Genomic DNA, 17,385 nt, shown 5'->3' with positions numbered 1-17,385 from the left:
GGCGGTAGCCACACAGGACCTCTGCATTTGGCACTCCTTCTTTGGTATGCCAGGAACTCACAATGACATCAACGTGCTGCAGTGCTCTCCTGTTTTTGCCAAGCTCGTTGAGGGCCATTCTCCTCCGGTGAACTTCGAGATCAATGGGCACCAATACAACAAGGGGTACTACCTAGCAGATGGCATCTATCCGAGATGGTCGACACTTGTGAAGACGGTCTCAAGCCCTGCGGCAGGAGGCAAGAACGCCTGGTTTGCGAAAGTTCAGGAGGCTTGCAGGAAGGATGTCGAGCGGGCATTTGGTGTGCTCCAATCTCGATTCGCTGTTGTTCGGTACCCCGCTCAGACCTGGTCCAAAGATCAAATGTGGGAGATTATGACTTGTTGTGTCATCTTGCACAACATGATCATCGAGAGCGAGTAAGAAGACCCAGTGTTTGACACTGAACCATACTACAGGCAGGGTCCTCTAGCCGAAGTTGATCACCATCTACCGGCAACTTGAACTGCCTATCTCAGTAAGCGTCAGGAGATCCGAGACCCACAGGTGCATCATCAACTGCAGAAAGATCTGATTGAGCACCTATGGAGGCTCAAGGGGGACGCCGTGTGATGAAATACGAGTTTTTATTTGTTGAACTATATAATTTGTATTGAACTATTTGTTGTTGTATTATTTTGTTGAAGTATTTGATTTTTCTGTGATGAAATATGTGATGAAATAATTGTGTTGATAATTGAACGCCGAGACACGGCGAGACCACGCCGAATATGTGCCTATTCTCGCTCATATGGGCCCTTTATTCGCCGAAATTGGGCTGCAAAGTGGGCCAATTTCGATGCCGGGGACGAGCTGGGGGCGACGACTGGACGCAAAACCGCCACCAGCGCCGATTGTATCGCCGGCTTGCCCCCAGGGGGCGATTTTTATGCGTCCTGGGGGAGAACGGCTGGAGATATCCTTAGTTTCTTGTCTGAGGCGACCCACAGCCGCAGAGGAGCTGCGAGATGCTCTTCTTGACATTGTTCGAGTTGCGCTTTCCCATTCTTCTTCAACACCGAGGGCCACAAGATGAAATGCTCCAAGATGAGGATCCTGAAAAACAAGAGTAGCAACATGGTAAGCATAAACCACGGTGGCCGGAAGTTCAGACAACTGTACAGTCTCACCACTCTGAACCTACCTGAAAATAACAACTCTGGAATCAGTTAAGCTACAAAACAAGCTCGGTAGCTCCGTGGTGCAACCGTGCGGGCATGCCGGCCTATTTATAGGAGAACTCCTGGTCGTCAGATTACTATGAAAACTTACCTGAAATCCACGAGAATATTCAGTGAAGAATGACTGCATGAGTCCAGAACTTGAACTTGAAATTTCGACCCCAGCAGAAACTTCAGTGACACCTACCAGGGGCTATAGCTTAATGAGATCTTTGGCTTAATTAGTGGGAGTCCTGCTCCTGCATCGTGTACACACATAGTCAGCATAAAACGATTCTGAGACGGTCCAAAAATGTTTTAGTGCAGCACATGCTTGTGTAAGTCAAATTCCAGTTGTTAATTCCTACATATAATTTTATTTGGAAAAGAAAGATATTTACCGCTTGGTATGAGCAGTTCGCTGTCTCAAAAAACAATCAACAATGGAAAAGAAATATATTTATTGATTGCTTGTCTAGGTGATAAACTCGCACAAGGATGCAAAATTGTTACTATTTAACCACGATTTCTATGATACAAATGTAATTGACTGGTTAATTACTGGGAAATTTCCCCATAAAAAAACTCTGAACTTAGATGCTGGCCTGTAAATTGAAAAGAAGGAGCAGGCACTACTGCAACCCACCGTTGCACGTACGGAGCAGCGGCCGGAGGTGGAGGAGGCCGTCGGGCGGGAGGAGTAGATCAGGCAGGCCTTGCAGATCCACACGCGGGGCAGGAAGGGCTGGCGCCGGCGTTGGCGCTGCGGCGACGGGTGACAGGTGGCGTCGCACCGGACCCGAAGCTACCGCCCGTATCAACCTGTGAGCGCTCGAGCGCGGTACGGAGCACCAGCTCCTCCTCGTCTCCGGAGATGTCGTCGGAGTGGCTGCCGGTGCTGGACATGCTCGCCAGCGCTAGGGATTGGACGGATTGGGAAAATGAGTGTCGAGGAGCAGAGCGGAGTGAGTTAGGGTTTCTTTCGGACAGAGGATTTTGTGGGGTCGGGGTGGGCCGACTGACGTGGCGTACGCGCCCGGACATGCACGGGCCCCCTCACATCCGCCCTATATTTGGGACAGATACGAGGGGTGCCGGTTAGTCCAGACATTTGAGGCACGTTTAAAAAATTTGGTTAGGACGGCCTGCCCGGACATTTGAGATGAATATAGAATGCCGGCTGTAGATGCGCTTAAAGAATTCCCACACTCACACCGACACAAAGCAGTTAGCTACACTTAGTTAATTAGCACCTCTACCCCACATGTCGGTCTGGAAGTTTACCTGCAGCTAGTAGACTTTACTAGGAAAAGAACATGGGAAACCACAAGAAAAATCAGGGTTGCACGTACCAGAGAAACTTGGGTCGCACGTACCTGGAAAAGTACATGAACAATCACAAAATAAAAAAGCTAAATTGGACTTAGTTTGCGCTTGTCATAGAATGTTCAGTGAAAGATGCCTGCTAAATCTTGCAAGTATATTCTGCTCGCGCTAGCTACTTTATTTTCTCCGGTGCTTGACCAGCGACCAGTGTTAGAAGTGAAAACTAACTGACAATGACTTCTGAAGGACTCGGGATGACCTGACTTTTTCCTTTTAACAATTCTGACGCTTTCGTGTGACGCTGTCTGTGAGTCAGTGTGAGCGTATGACCACGACTGATAACTTATAATTTTAAGAGGTAATAGCACCTCAGGTACCCTAACTTACATAAAATGTGATATTTTAGTCTCAAACTTGCAAAACTCAATCTTATCATACCCTAACTTACACCTTATGTGATGTTTTAGTACCAGGCCAATTAGAGGACAACAATTGGTAGCCAGGTGGCTGGCCCGGTCAGCACACACACTTTTGCAAAAAAAATCTGCCTTTTCCCCTAATTAACCCGCACTTTTGTGCAGTCAGTGCAAGTTACCCCAAGAAAGCCCCCATCCAAGGCTTTTTCCCGGTTTTCTGCGTCACCGCCGCGGCCGTGCCCCCCGGCGCGCGCAGCTCCGGCGCCAGGTACGACAGCGCCGACAGGGCGCCGCTGCGGAGCGCGCATGCCACGCTGCTGCCGAGCTTCCTCGACTGCGCCGTCTTGTGCGCGCCGGCGACGAGGCGGGTCAGGCCGAAGCCGGAGACGTGCGGACGAAGCTCGTCGTCGAGCAGGATCTTGGATGACTTGATGCAGCCATGCACGTACCGGCAAGAGCTGCACTCGTGCAGGTATACCAGTCCCCTCGCCGCGCCCTGAACGATGGACAGCCTCACCGACAACGGTAATGGAGTTGGCGAAGCCATCGGGCCTGTTAGTATAATCTTGAGTTTGAGTTAGATGCAAAGCTAGTCCACATGCAATTAGTGCTACGTGCATGCTGGCTGCTAGCCGTTACCTAGTAGCTAGTACATGTACGAGTACTAGTTCAAGTCGTGTCAAAGTCTGAGTCATAAATTAGGCTAGTGTTGTAGTCCAAGTCGTGTCAAAGTCTGAGTCATAAACTAGGCTAGTGTTGTGTCCGTACAACACTAGGGCCTTGTTTGGATAAGTAGTTTTCACAGAACTAGTTTTCCGTGAACCCATATAATCGTGTAACAGACTTAAACCATGTTTGGGCTCCGCGGTAAAAACGTGGATTAGCAAGATTCAGTTTTCACAAAGTCAGGAATATGCGTTTTATGAAAAACTACTAATACATGTTTTTATGAAAACACGATTATACGGATACTCATCGCAACTGATATTCGCCGACTCGACGAACGAAAGCAGCAGCGGAAAGCGAGCTGAGTCGGCAAGTTGAAACCGCCACCGTCCATGCGTGCCAAGTCGCCGAGGGAAGCGGCCGCCGCCGTCCATGCGTGCCAAGTCGCCGAGGGAAGTGGCCACCGCCGAGCGCACACGCCGAGTTGTCGACTGGAAGCCGCCGTCGCCGTCTTCACGCCGAGTTGTGGAGTCGCCGAGGGAAGCCACACGGCCGCGGCCATCGCACCGAGTCGTCAAGTAGAAGCCGCATGGCCGCTATCAGTATTTTCTCAGTTCCACCGGCGACGATGTCGCGTCGCTGAGACTGGTTTTCTACGCACCGACGATGTCGCCGAGCTGCGCATTCGAGCGCCTCCACTCCATGGCCTCATCAGTGTTCTCATGGTCTCTCGTTCATTGTTGTGCCACCTGTCGAGCTGCAGTGGGCGGCGCTACTCTGTCCCGAGCCTCCACCAAATGATGAACACCAGCCACGGAATACGACGAGGAATCCCGCTGGACGCAACCATCTCTTCTGCGGATGCAAGGCTGTGGCCGCGTCTCCGTGCTCGGCAGTGGCAACATAGGCAATGGGTGCAGCCTCGGCCTCAAAGGCACGGCGCCGGCGCCACCCGGACTCAGTGCCATCGCCGTCGTTGGGCTCACTGAGACGGCGGTGGCTACGTCGGTGCCGCGGCCGGGGACGACCCTGTACACGATGCCGCCATCCAGCTGCCAGTCTGATCTGCTTGTTCATCTCCGACACAGCTGCGATGAAGGCGGCGGTGTCGGCAACATCATCAACAAGAACAGAATCATATGTACTGGTGGCAACTTCATTGGAGTCTGGACATGGCAATGATCTCTTGCCATGGCTCATTCTGCTTTTCAAGTCGCCAACCATCATGCTGTAGCAGGCATGTACATGCTCCTGATCAATGTAACAGACAAAGGTTGTTCAAACCCAATGCTCATTTCATCATCCAAATGAAACATTACTATGATCAAAGTGATGCAAAAGGGTTATTTATTTAGTTTGTGCAAGAAACCTTCTCAATGGGGCATGATGGAGATAGATTGTCCATCTTGGACTCCAGTGCTTCTTTGGTCAGTAGAGCTTCATAGGATGCAGCCAAGATTGCAGCTGCAGCCACAGTAGATGGCCTGTAATCCAGCACACTGCCGGTTGCATGAACACAGCGCAAATCAATCAGACAAAATGCAAGAAAGTTCGCAAGATTTCTTTTCAGAAGGTGTGCAGGACGAAGATGAACCTTCGGCTGTGGCAAAGATGGAGCCGATGGACTTGAGGGCGACGCGGGCGAGGTCATGCCCGCCGCCGCCGCGGCCGTCGTGCCGGTCGAGCCGGGAGGAGAAGCAAGGGAGGTAGTCGAACGGCGTAACGGCGGCCATGCGCCAGCCGAGCGTGGACAGCACGAGCAGCTCCATCCGGCGAACGGAGGCGGAGCAGAACTCGTAGACGCCGCCGGCGTCGAGCTCCGACAGCGCCGGCGCGCAGTACTCCTCCATCTTGGCCGCCACAGAGACGCAGGCCACGGACAGGAGGCGCACCGCCCACGGCATGGCCGCCCTCTGCACGCACACAACCACATCATCCTCCCGTTCCTAAGAAGCAGAGAGGCTAAATTTGTTTTACGGCGGCGGTGCGGTGATTGATTACATCGACACGTCGCCGGAGGAAGAAGCGGTCGAAGTAGGCGATGGCCAGGTACGCCGTGCGGTGGCCGAACCCGAAGCAGCCCCGAGTCTGCAAATGCAAATCAGATGCCGGTTCCAAAGGCGTCAGTGACCGATCGATCGATGCTCGCACCAATAATCGTGAGAGCGAGGAGCTGAGTGAGTGCTCACTTCAAGGATCCATTTGACGGCGGCGAGGCGCGCCTGCCGGAACCAGTCCTCGGAAGCGGCCGACGAGCAGTCCTCCGGCACTGCCACTGCAGCACTAGCCCGGCAACGATGGCCGCCACTACAATGACGGCCAGAATCGGCACCGTGGGCGACGACCGACGCTTCGGCGGCCTTCCAACCTGCGCCGCTGCACCAGGGTTCATTCCACGGTTCGTCTGCGGGATTCTTCCCTCTCTCCGGCGCACTCGATCTTGAGCGGAAACCCGCAGAGCCTCGGGTTGTCGTCGAAGGCGGTGGGGCCCTGGTTGACGAGCGAGCCCACCTGCGGGATCACGCCGGCAAGGTCGTTCCCCCGGAGGTCAAGGCTGACAGCCACGGGAATGCCGCCGAACTCCGGCGGGATCCCGCGGACGAAATGGCTGTAGCTGAGGTTGATTAAAGAAAACGGCAGGGGGGGTTCTGCAAAAGTGTGTGCGCTGACCGGGCCAGCCACCTGGCTGCCAATTGTGTAGCTGTGATTGGTCTAGGACTAAAACGTCACATGCAGTGCAAGTTGGGGTATGATAGAGTTACATTTTACAAGTTTGAAACTAAATCATCACATTTCGTGCAAGTTAGGTTACCTAGGATGCTATTACCTCTAATTTTAACATGGCTCTCCCAGATTTGATGCCTTCAATGTTCAATCATTCAAGGATTTGCTGGTCGGCACCCGTGTGACACAATTCGTTAGGCCACATATCGTACGCGTACACGGAGACTGAAATACTGAGAATGGTCCGTGTGTCTGGCTGTCCGTTGAAGGCTAGCAAAGCTCCCATGACTGAAGCATGGAAGGTCTCCACGTCGGCTTGGAACGGTTCAACTTCAACCACTGCTAATGGTGCACGTAACGGAAATCCATGTTTGACGCAAACTAAACTTACGCGGTTCATTTCAACTTGAAAGTTTTTCGCCAGGTGCCACAAGGTTCTAATCTCGCAGGGATTCACACGCATGACAAGTAAACAAAACAAGTTTGGGAGATTTATTTCTGAATCTCATCACATGAAACTCGTTTACATGGCTCCGTAATTTCTGCAGGAGAAGCTAGTCTGATACAACCACACGACTACAAACCAGTTTAACCAAACAACTCAGCAATATCTAATCACATACACTTTTTAAACTCGACATCAAGCAACTTCTGGCGACCTATCGCTTTGTCGTCCATACAATTCCGATCTTGATTAGTTGCGGGTGTGAGGCGACCCACAGCCGCAGAGGAGCTGCCAGATGCTCTTCTTGACATTGTTGGGGTTGCGCTTTCCCATTCTTCTTCAACAGATCTCTGACTCCGAGGCCCACAAGCTGAAATGCTCCAAGATGACGATCCTGGAAAACAAGTAGTAAAATGGTGAGCATAAGCCATGGTTGGCCGAAAGTTCAGACTGCTGTACAATCTTGCCACTCTGAACCTAGTACAATACCTGTAAACAACCACTCTGAAACCAGCTCGGTACCTCTGTGGTGCAGCTGTGCAGGCATGCAGGCCTATTTATAGGAATTACGCAAGTATTAGCAAATTCCTGGTCAGATTACTTGGAAAATTACCGGCAAGCCATGAGAATATTCGTTGGAGAATGACCGAATGAGTCCAGAACTTGAACTTGAAATTTGGACCACCTGCAGAAACTTCAGTGACACTTACCACTTACCAGGGGTTATTGCTTAATGAGATCCCCAGCTTAATTAGAGGGAGTTCGGCATCGTCTACACACATAGTCAGCATAAGAAGAATCCAAAACTTAGAAATGTTTTAGTGCAGCTGTGAGTATATGCTCCTGAGCTCAAATTAAAGCACACTGATGAACAGTAAAACCAAAAGAAACTTCAAAAAAATCTAAAAATTTTGGTGGTAAACTTTGAAAAATGTTTTGTATGCTTGAAAATTTCAGCACAAAATGACATTCGTGTAAAGTCGTGGCAAAAAATAAACAAAATGGATGCTCCATAAATGCTAGTTTGGAAAGCATTTTGGAGTACTGATTTTGTTATTTTGTCACGGCTTCCACGAATGTCATTTCGTGCTGAAATTTTGCAACCATACAAAATATTTTACAAAGTTTACCACCAAACAAATTCAGATTTTTAAAAAAAGTTTAACTACTTTTTTATTTTACTGTTCATGGGGGTGCATTTGAGCTCGCGATCAGAATAAGACTTTCAGCGTGTGTACCATTTAATTGATAGTAGGAAGAAAACAAGCTAAAACGACATCTCTAAGTTATGTATAGGACGAACGACATGAACTAAGAGCGCATGAGCAGAAACAAGAATTGCACTACGGAATCAGCGCATCTAACCCACGGGAAGATGGGAAGAAAGAGGACCCTTTGGCTAGGGTTTCTCGTACCTCCCGCCGGTGCCGTCGTCGGTTTACCTCGTCTCCTGTGGTCTTATGTCCATGGAGGCGCGGTGGACCCCGACTCTTGCTGGCGGGAGGGCCCCATTTTTTCATGGTATTTTAAGTTTTGTTAGGGTTTGTGTCCTGCTCAAAGAGGCGAGGCAGCGACAAAGATGGAATAAAATTCTCCCCGTCTAGTCCCTGTCCAGACGGTGTTTGTAGCATCGCCGGAGGGCGTGTGGAGGTTTGTCTCCGGTGGATCTCGCGGGATTCGGTCAGCATTTGTCTTCAGCGGATCCACGTGGATCATATCTTCGTTCATCTATGATCTCGTGTCTGCAGGTTGGATCCTTCCTATCTACGTTTTCTTCATCGGTGGTGGTTGTTATTCTAGTGTGTTGGTTCTATGGGGTCTTAACACGACAACTTTCTGACTATCTACTACAACAAGGTTTGCCCGGCTCCGTTGTGGGAGGGGCGAAGACGGCGGCGCACCATCAGCTCACTCCAGTGCTTGTAGTCATCACTAGATGGTCTACAGACCTGGATGTATTTTTTACTTCTGGTATTCTTTGTACTACCTTACAGTTGATCAATAGATTGGAAGTTTTCTTGCAGAAAAAAACCCACAGAAAGATGGAACGAGCCATGAGAATCACAAGAGATGCGAGATTTACCAGCCTTTTGTTTTCTTGTGTTTTTCATATTGTTGTTTTTTGCTTGGATTTTCCTAGGTTTTGAGGGGGGGGGGGTGTTTTAGCTTTATTTGGCTTTTCAATTTTTTGGGGGTTTTTGGCTTTTCGGTTGTTGCTTGGGTTTCCCAAGGTTTTGGCGAAAAACTGTTTTTTAGAAACGGTGCTTTTCCACGAGAGGCACAACATATGTGCTTTCTGAAAAGAGAAAAACATAGCATGTGCTACCACGAGATGCACAATTGTGCTTCCGAAAATGAAAAGCACAATCTATGTTTTCATAAGAGGGAAAACACACCATTGTGCTTTCTCAAAAAAGGAAAAAGTACAACCTGTGCTTCCATGAGTAACACGGTTGTGCTTCCAGAGAATGAAAAAGCACAGCATGTGCTTCCGCGAGAAGCACAACTATGCTTCCACGGCCCGAAAAAGAAAAAGGATAGTTGTGCTTCCCCAAAAAGTAAAAAAAAAGAAAGACGAATGTGCTTCCTGGAATGCACAATTCAAGAGTTAAAACATTTATAAAACTCAAATCTTCGAAAGAAGGTAAAAGCTCCTAAGTTTTGACAAGTAACGCACATGCAATGTTCCACTTGTCAGCAACAGAGAAGGTGAGAGCAACATTTGTAAGGTCTACCCCTTAATTAGTGATTTCAACTGTATTTCTCGTAGCGAGTAGGTCGCTCATGTTGAATGTGACATCGGCATGATCCAACAAGCCCAGTCAGAGCTAGAGACCGAAGCTCATGCCTATTTTTTCGTGTTTACATTTTGTGTCTTTTTTTGGCATGTTTATTTGAAGTTCAAAAAATTCAGGAATTAAAAAAATCCATCCAAATTCGTAAAAATGATTGCAGATTTAAAAAATGCTTGTGAACTGGAAAAAAATATTTGATAATTAAAAAAGTTATAAAAATTCAAAAATGCTCGTGGATTAAAAAGTATATTCATGAATTCAGGGATTTGAAACCAAGTCATTGAATTCGAAAAATGTTCACGAATTCAAAATAACTTTTTGAACTTGAAAAAATTATGTAAATTCCAAAATTATTCATGGATTTGAAAAAAAATTCTGATATTAAAAAATATTCATGATTTAAAAAATTGTTTGCTGATCTAAAGAAAAAAACGAATTACAAAATTGTGAAAACTTCTTGAAACTCTGAACATTTTTTGTAAAACTCGAACATGTTTTTGAAATTTCAAGCATTTTCTAAAAACATAAAGAAATTTCGAAAACATGAACAATTTTTAAAATGTCAAATATTTTAAAAAAATTATGAATGTTCGAAAAACAAAGAAGAAAAAAAATAAAAAGGGAAGAAAACAAAAACAAGACAAACCAGACAGAGCAGTAAAAGAGAAGAATAGTTCGGGAACCTTTTAGAGGTTGCCCAAACCGTTCAGTGTGATTCGCTCACTTCGCCTTGATTTATGATGTGCTGGATTGTCTACGTACCCCTTGTGATGGATTGCTATGGAAAGGATTCTTACAAGCAATGTATACAATTGTGTGTTGTGCCCGCTAGTCACCGAAGGACTCACACGCCTCTCCCGACAAACTGGAAAAGATCCGTGATTTTTTTAAAACAAAGCTAAAAATCATGATTTAAAAAAATAAAAAATTGAGAAAAATTCATGAGATTGAAAAGGAAGTTCACAGAATTTGAAAAAGGAAAAGATCCGTGAATTTTTTTAAAACAAAGCTAAAAATCATGATTTAAAAAAATAAAAAATTGAGAAAAATTCATGAGATTGAAAAGGAAGTTCACAGAATTTGAAAAAGTTATCAATTTTAAAAAGGTTCATGAATTTGAAAAGGTTAGAAAAAACATGAAGTTGATTTTTCTGTCAATTTGAAAAAAGTTCCCAAAAGTTACAAAATTGAAAAGTTCATAAATTAGAGAAAAATTTCACCAATTTAAAAAAAATGAATTTGAAAAGGTTCATCAACTGAAAAAACAAATAAAACAAATAGGAAAGGGAAAAAGAAAAATAATCCGTAAAAACCGATCCATAAAACAAGAAACGAAAAAAGGAAAAGCCTCCAAGAAGCTTCCAGGAGTTCCCCAAAACCAATCTAGGAAGCTTCCAGAAGCTTCCAAAAACTGGGACTAGCATCTCACCGAAACTGCCTTAGATGGTTTGGCCCATTGCTATCAAGGGTGTGAGTCACCTATGCTTAACGTTATAAGTAGCGCCTTAATCCTAAATAGGATGGGGCCTTGGGGTCGCTAGGAGTGTAGCCAAAAAGGATCCATCCATGGAGGCCAAAATCAACGGACACGAAGGAGCTCATGAAAGTGAACATCGGTGCTTAGGAAAACAAATCAGTGTTTCTTTAAGCACCCAGTGCTTATTTGTAGAGAGTAGATGTTTAATTAGGCGTCTCTTTTGTTAAATTAAGCACTGATGCTTAAGAAAAAACCGATTTATTTTGGTATAAGCACCTTCGTAAGCAGCTAGCATTGTACATGACCTCAAGTCTTCTGTAGGAGCCGTGAAGAGCTATTTACAGTATGCTTGAGCTGACTACTACTCTATCTGATTCATAATACTCATTGTGGTTCAGTCAATGGAGTATTTTGCAACACGTCCAGTGATGTACAGTACCCGTGAAATTTTGGATCAGGGCGGCCATGTACCGTCGCGAACAAGACGAGCCTCGCTCAGATCTGTCTGTTCATCTCAACAGTGCACTATGACCGGACGCTCGCCGACACTGCTAATCTACCATCTGTGTCTTAAAGCACATTGCACCTGGGCTAACACATATGTCCGGCCTGGCGGCCTCTAACGAGGGCGTGCTAGCTGTGGGCTGTGGCTAGAGATGCTGCACGGCTACCAGGTGGTTGGCCATGGACATGCATGAAACCAACCTCTAGCTAGGCCTCGTGTCCTTGCCATGCTTCAACCACAAGTCATACAAGTCTCGTGCATGGGCTAATTAACTATTAGTATCTCTTAGCGGGTCCACGTAACATCACACCATACTATTATTTTTATTCTCTGTACTACGCTCACAACCTCTAACAACAAAGTTTAATGCATGCTGGGGAGCGGCAACGATCGATTGTCCTGCACTGCTCGATCAAATCACTTGTTGACCAATTTTGTGACATGCACGTTACGCACAACAGCTTGCCTCGGATATATTGATGGCACCGATAATGTGGGCAAGCACAGAAGAGGTGATAAAATGGATGTAAATTTGCAACGTAATCGAGAAATAAAGTGATGAAGCTGGTGTAGGCACGTAGTACTAGAGTAGCTAGCTAGAGATCGACGTTGAAATGTTCACGTCATATCATGATCGCCTCCGATAACGGGTGGTGGTTGAGAAACTAATAAAGCCCACATTAATCCCACGACAAGGGCGTCAAACGCTCAACAATCACACACACACACACATAGGTACGCAGTACGTACGTATAAAGTATTCTCCATTGGAGAGAGAGACTTAGACCTAAAGCATGCCCATGCATACCCGAAGTATGTAACATAAACCCAATCAAACATAACAATACATCTATTAATGAGGTGTGTTTGCTATCTTAATTAGGCAAGTATGTAGTTGCCGTGTAAGCGATGGTACTATACTAAGTAATACAGGTATATGCATGTGTCATGTGTGATGCGTATGTCTTCACCAAATTGACATAAAGAATATGCATCCGGGACTCCCAGCAGTCCGGTTAGCGGGCTGCTATACATTGGGAAGACAAAAGGATCCGCCGCGGCCGGCCGTAGAGTATTCGTGTCGTGGGAGTGAAGCTGTATGTGCATATAGTTTTTGCTTTTTAGTTGAATCATTTTCACCCGATTTGTATTAAATCCGTCATGTTTATATGTAATCCGGCCTTGTTTGCATGAATTTCATCATGTTCGTTGAAAAAGAGTTTGAAATATATGCGGCTACGATTGGATGGCGTTCTCCTGCATCTATGTCCGTGGATTGGTCTTCATTATCCGCGGACGGATTCGGGAGGAAATTCATGGGTTGCCGTTGGAGATGCCCTTAGGCAAGTATATAGTTGTCGTATCAGCGATGGTACTATACTAAGTATGGTACTATACTAAGTAATACAGGTATATGCATGTGTGTCATGTGTGATGTGCACGTCTTCACCGATTCACCTAAAGTTAGCTAGAGAGAGGGGAGCTATATATAGAGCTTGCTATCTAGAGGTCTCGTTCGTCAACTCACACCAAAGACCATTTGTTCGGAGGTAGCCTAGGTAATAACATGATGAAGGGCATGGTGTGCCTGGTGGCCGTGGCACTGGTCCTCGCCGGCAGCGTCAGCATTGCGGCGGCGCAGGCGGCCGGGCTGAAGAAGGGCTTCTACAAGAAGAGCTGCCCGCAGGCGGAGGACATCGCGCAGAAGGTGGTGTGGAAGCACGTCGCCGGCAACCGCGAGCTCGCCGCCAAGTTCCTCCGCATGTTCTTCCACGACTGCTTCGTCAGGGTAGGCGCAGTAGTCAGTGCATGTCTATGTTTGTTTGGCAAGTTGATGCGACCAATTTAATTACACGTTGTTTTCTGGTGTATAGGGGTGCGATGCGTCGGTGCTTCTGGACTCGCCGACCAACACGGCGGAGAAGGACGCGCCGCCGAACCTGTCGCTGGCCGGGTTCGAGGTCATCGACGAGGTGAAGGCGGCGCTGGAGCGGGCGTGCCCGGGGGTGGTCTCGTGCGCCGACATCGTGGCGCTGGCGGCGCGGGACTCGGTGTCGTTCCAGTACGGGAAGAAGCTGTGGGAGGTGGAGACGGGGCGGCGGGACGGCACCGTGTCCAGCGACACGCAGGCGTTGAACGAGATCCCGGCGCCGTCCTCCACCTTCGACATTCTCCTCACCAACTTCTCCGGCAAGGGCCTCGGCCTCCAGGACCTCGTCGTCCTCTCAGGTGCGTACCACATCCACGTGGCATGGTCGTTAACGTACGTAGATGCAGCGTTCATGCGTGCATACAGTTATGCTGGAGAGGTACACGTACGTACGCACAACACTATTTTGCGATGACGACCATGCGTTGGCACATGCAGCTGCTGGCCATAAATGATCATGCATGCATTTGCTTGCTCGATCTAAGGTGAATAAGTCATTCGTGTAGTGGTACGTATAATGAGGAAGTACTGTCCATCTCTTGATTTTTCTTTTGCTACTGCCCACCTCTTGTTGTTGTTCACGAAAGTACGTATAGTGTTTTTTATAGAATAAGAATGTACGTATAGTGCTAAGCTTAGTGTTTATTACTGAAATTTTGCTACTGCGCCAAAAAGAGGACATGCCTCGTGACACATCATGTGCAGTTGCATGCAACACGACGACTAATTAATATCACCACAGTGTTTGAGAACGACTGCTTGCTAGCTCCGCTGGAAAGCGGACGAAGCCGTCGGTGGCCGATCCGTTTCTCCCGGAATTGATTCCTTTTTCTTTCTCCCATACCTCTCGTACGTACCATCGATGGTCAGTTGTGCTTGTGTTGCAGGCAGCGTAGCTCTACAATCAAATTCGATTGATTGATTGCAACTGCGAAACACGTCGGCTTGCCCCTCGCCATAAATCACGGATTCCTTAATGATGATAGGTGTGTGGTGCTAGCAATGCACGTCCCTATTTGTAGACCTATGTTGACAAGTAGTAGAGGTGTTACCGTTGCTAGACGAGGTCGTTGGAGCATCGTGAGTTTACGTTATGACGTGTAACTGTGGGAATGTCCAAAAGTAACCGTGCCAACGTGAGATTCTCACACTTCAAGTATAGAGTTTTAAAGCATCACGGTGTTGCTTGTGTGGCTGTGGAGTGCTTGTCCATGATAAGAAGCTTGTGGTGACTTGGTGGATTTTTATCAGCGGAAAGTCCATTAGTGTCATGTACATGCATGCTTATGATGGTGTATCCTACTTCGTGCTATCTAGGAGTAGTAAAAGAATCCTAACGGATAAGGTAGAAAAGTCACATTCAGACACGAAGTAAATGGAAATTAAGTGAAGAATAGAATGATTACCAGAGCGGTTGCACCTACAAATCCACTAGAGATCAAACCCCTGATTTAACATCGTGTGCCTCGTTAAATTAAATTTTCATTCAAAAAAATGTGCCTCATTAAATTGGATTTCTCTTTCGGTCATGGGCAAATCGCATCCCGCTTTCTCCCGCAGCTGCATGGAGTTGTTGGTCATTCGACGCCTTACCTCATGTGATTTTTCTTTCATGAAAAGTTGACATCCTAAACATATTCGACTTGCTGCCGGTTTGCCTAACCTTCAGGAAGTTCTTGGTCTAGCCCGATCTTAGCGTGGATGATGTTCCACCGATAGTGGAATAATGCCAATGATGACTTCATTAATCTTGAACTCCACGACTCTAGTCTTGAAGTTCCGTGACTCTAGTCTTCTATTGACCTTATCATCTTATGGTCGATATTTTTCTTTGGAAAATGGTAAAGTGAAGAAATCGAGCCAGAACTCTGCTTAGCTGGGCTGAAATGATTCCTGAAGGTGACAAGACCACAAAGTTCGTTAACAACAAAACCGGGCTACTGATCTGGGGACGATCCATTGGGAGGGTTGCTCCAAAAAAATTTAGTTGGAGGTACTTTCCTGGTAGTTGGTACAGTTGAATCCAGTGAGGCCGTTTGGGAATGAACGGCACGCGCAAAAGGTGGCGAACAGTGCAGCAGCGGAGAGAAAAACATGGCGTGGTAGAAAAGATGTACTACTGCATAGCTTAAATGTGTTTATATAATCCTTTCGATCTAAAGTTGTACTAAAGTTAAGTCAATAAATTTGGATCGAAGAGAGTAGTAGACTAAATATACTAATTCCCCTTTCGGAGTGCTTGTATTTTTATGCTGCATAATTTAACCCTTTTTTTTAACATGTGACCACTCTAGGCGGACACACTATCGGAATAGGCAACTGCAACCTCTTCAGCTCCAGGCTCTTCAACTTCACGGGCAAGAACAACCCCACCGACACCGACCCCTCCCTCAACCCACCCTACGCCAAGTTCCTCCAGGTACGTACTACTCCTACTAATCAGCACCTAGCATCCTAAGTAAGTAATCATATCATCATTACATGACATTTTATGTGTGCGGGCTGCAGGGGCAGTGCAGGCGTAACCAGCAGGACCCGAACGACAACACGACGGTGGTGCCCATGGACCCCGCCAGCAGCACCTCCTTCGACAGCCACTACTTCGTCAACCTCAAGGCGCGGCAGGGGATGTTCACCTCCGACGCCACGCTGCTCACCAACGGCCGCGCCGCCGCGCTCGTCGACAAGCTGCAGGACAACGGCGTCTTCTTCGACCACTTCAAGAACTCCATCAAGCGCATGGGCCAGATCGGCGTCCTCACCGGCGCCAGCGGCCAGATCAGGAACAAGTGCAACGTCGTCAACTCCTAGATTGATTGACTGGAAGATGCATATCTGTGGACGTGGGTCGCTGGATTGCTGACCTCATATATTATCACGGTGCGGTGTATGTATATGGGCTGTAAACAAGTGTCTAGATGATACGGGAGCTGCGTGTAAAACTACCAAATAATTATCTTGTAACGAATTGAAAATGCAGAGAAATATTATAGGGTTTATGTACTCCACTAGATGCTATTGCTGGGGAATATGTTTAAATCAGTGAGCCTCCGGTCAATCAAATCTGCCAGGATCTCTCATGCACATGACATGAACTGAATGTCGATCATCGACAATTAGCTTGTTCGACTCGACCAATTCCTGTTCACGTACCTCCTTTTTCATCGTCCAGCGGCCGCCCGCTGGCTTGTACGCAGACAAAGGAGCATGTGCTGGTAACTCTACGCGTCGGAGATTCACTCCGTAACGAAGCACGGGCACTGTGCTAGTATACAAATGAAAAAGAAGAAAATGTGACAGCTGACACCCCCGCGGTTAAGTCCACAAGGCAGAGAAAAATAAACGGAAATAGCGGAAAGTCCTTTCTCAGCCCGAGCTCAAATGAGCTCGGATGAACAGTAAAATCAAAAAGTATTTTAAAAATGCTTAAAAAATTCTGAATTTTTTTTGTGGTAAACATTGACAAAAATTCTAACTACTTGCAAAATTTCATCTTCATATCACATTCGTACAAGGCGTGGCAAAAAAACAAAATCAGTGCTCTGAAATGCTTTGAAAGTAGCATTTTCAGAGCATCGATTTTGTTTTTTTTGTCACGCCTTGTACGAATGTGATCTGAAGATGAAATTTTGCAAGCAGTTAGAACATTTGTCAAAATTTATCACAAAAAAAATTCAGAATTTTTTGAACATTTGTAAAATGTCTTTTGATTTTACTGTTCACCCGAGCTCATTTGAGCTCGGGTGTAGATACTCCACGTCCCGGAAATAGCAATTACTTGATGTGAGAGAATTATGCAAAGACGAGACTGGCCGATTGATGCAACAAGCAGCACTACCGAGCAGATTTATGGAGGACAAACACTCACTCACACTCGAACAAGCAGTTGACTGTGTTTAGT

General features: G+C 46.8%; 2 protein-coding genes across 2 annotated transcripts; one reads left to right on the top strand and one right to left on the bottom strand.

Annotated features, from left to right (window-relative positions):
* Window positions 1-4,140: 4,140 nt before the first annotated feature.
* On the bottom strand, window positions 4,141-5,521 carry LOC125514786 (cyclin-D5-2-like). The gene is made up of 3 exons (XM_048680137.1): window positions 5,203-5,521; window positions 4,978-5,114; window positions 4,141-4,859 (listed from the first exon to the last, which is right to left on the bottom strand). The coding sequence occupies exons 1-3, from the start codon at window positions 5,510-5,512 to the stop codon at window positions 4,329-4,331; spliced, it is 978 nt and encodes a 325-aa protein (XP_048536094.1). The 5' UTR covers window positions 5,513-5,521; the 3' UTR covers window positions 4,141-4,328.
* Window positions 5,522-13,060: 7,539 nt separating this feature from the next.
* Window positions 13,061-16,492, top strand: LOC125514785 (peroxidase 56-like). The gene is made up of 4 exons (XM_048680136.1): window positions 13,061-13,343; window positions 13,429-13,783; window positions 15,779-15,903; window positions 15,993-16,492. Exons 1-4 carry the CDS (start codon window positions 13,122-13,124, stop codon window positions 16,293-16,295), a joined length of 1,005 nt encoding a protein of 334 aa, XP_048536093.1. The 5' UTR covers window positions 13,061-13,121; the 3' UTR covers window positions 16,296-16,492.
* The last annotated feature ends 893 nt before the right edge of the window (window positions 16,493-17,385 follow it).

Source organism: Triticum urartu, chromosome 6 (assembly GCF_003073215.2).
Source record: "Triticum urartu cultivar G1812 chromosome 6, Tu2.1, whole genome shotgun sequence".
Lineage (NCBI taxonomy): Eukaryota > Viridiplantae > Streptophyta > Magnoliopsida > Poales > Poaceae > Triticum > Triticum urartu.
The sequence above is the reverse complement of the archived record's forward strand: the minus strand, read 5'-3'. Positions and strand labels throughout refer to the sequence as shown.

Coding starts and splice junctions, on each gene's coding strand:
- LOC125514785 (XM_048680136.1), top strand. CDS start 13,122: ATGATGAAGGGCATGGTGTGCCTGGTGGCCGTGGCACTGGTCCTCGCC. Junction 13,344..13,428: donor TCCACGACTGCTTCGTCAGG/GTAGGCGCAGTA, acceptor TCTGGTGTATAG/GGGTGCGATGCGTCGGTGCT. Junction 13,784..15,778: donor GGACCTCGTCGTCCTCTCAG/GTGCGTACCACA, acceptor TGACCACTCTAG/GCGGACACACTATCGGAATA.
- LOC125514786 (XM_048680137.1), bottom strand. CDS start 5,512: ATGCCGTGGGCGGTGCGCCTCCTGTCCGTGGCCTGCGTCTCTGTGGCG. Junction 5,115..5,202: donor CATCTTTGCCACAGCCGAAG/GTTCATCTTCGT, acceptor GTGTTCATGCAA/CCGGCAGTGTGCTGGATTAC. Junction 4,860..4,977: donor CATCATGCCCCATTGAGAAG/GTTTCTTGCACA, acceptor TACATTGATCAG/GAGCATGTACATGCCTGCTA.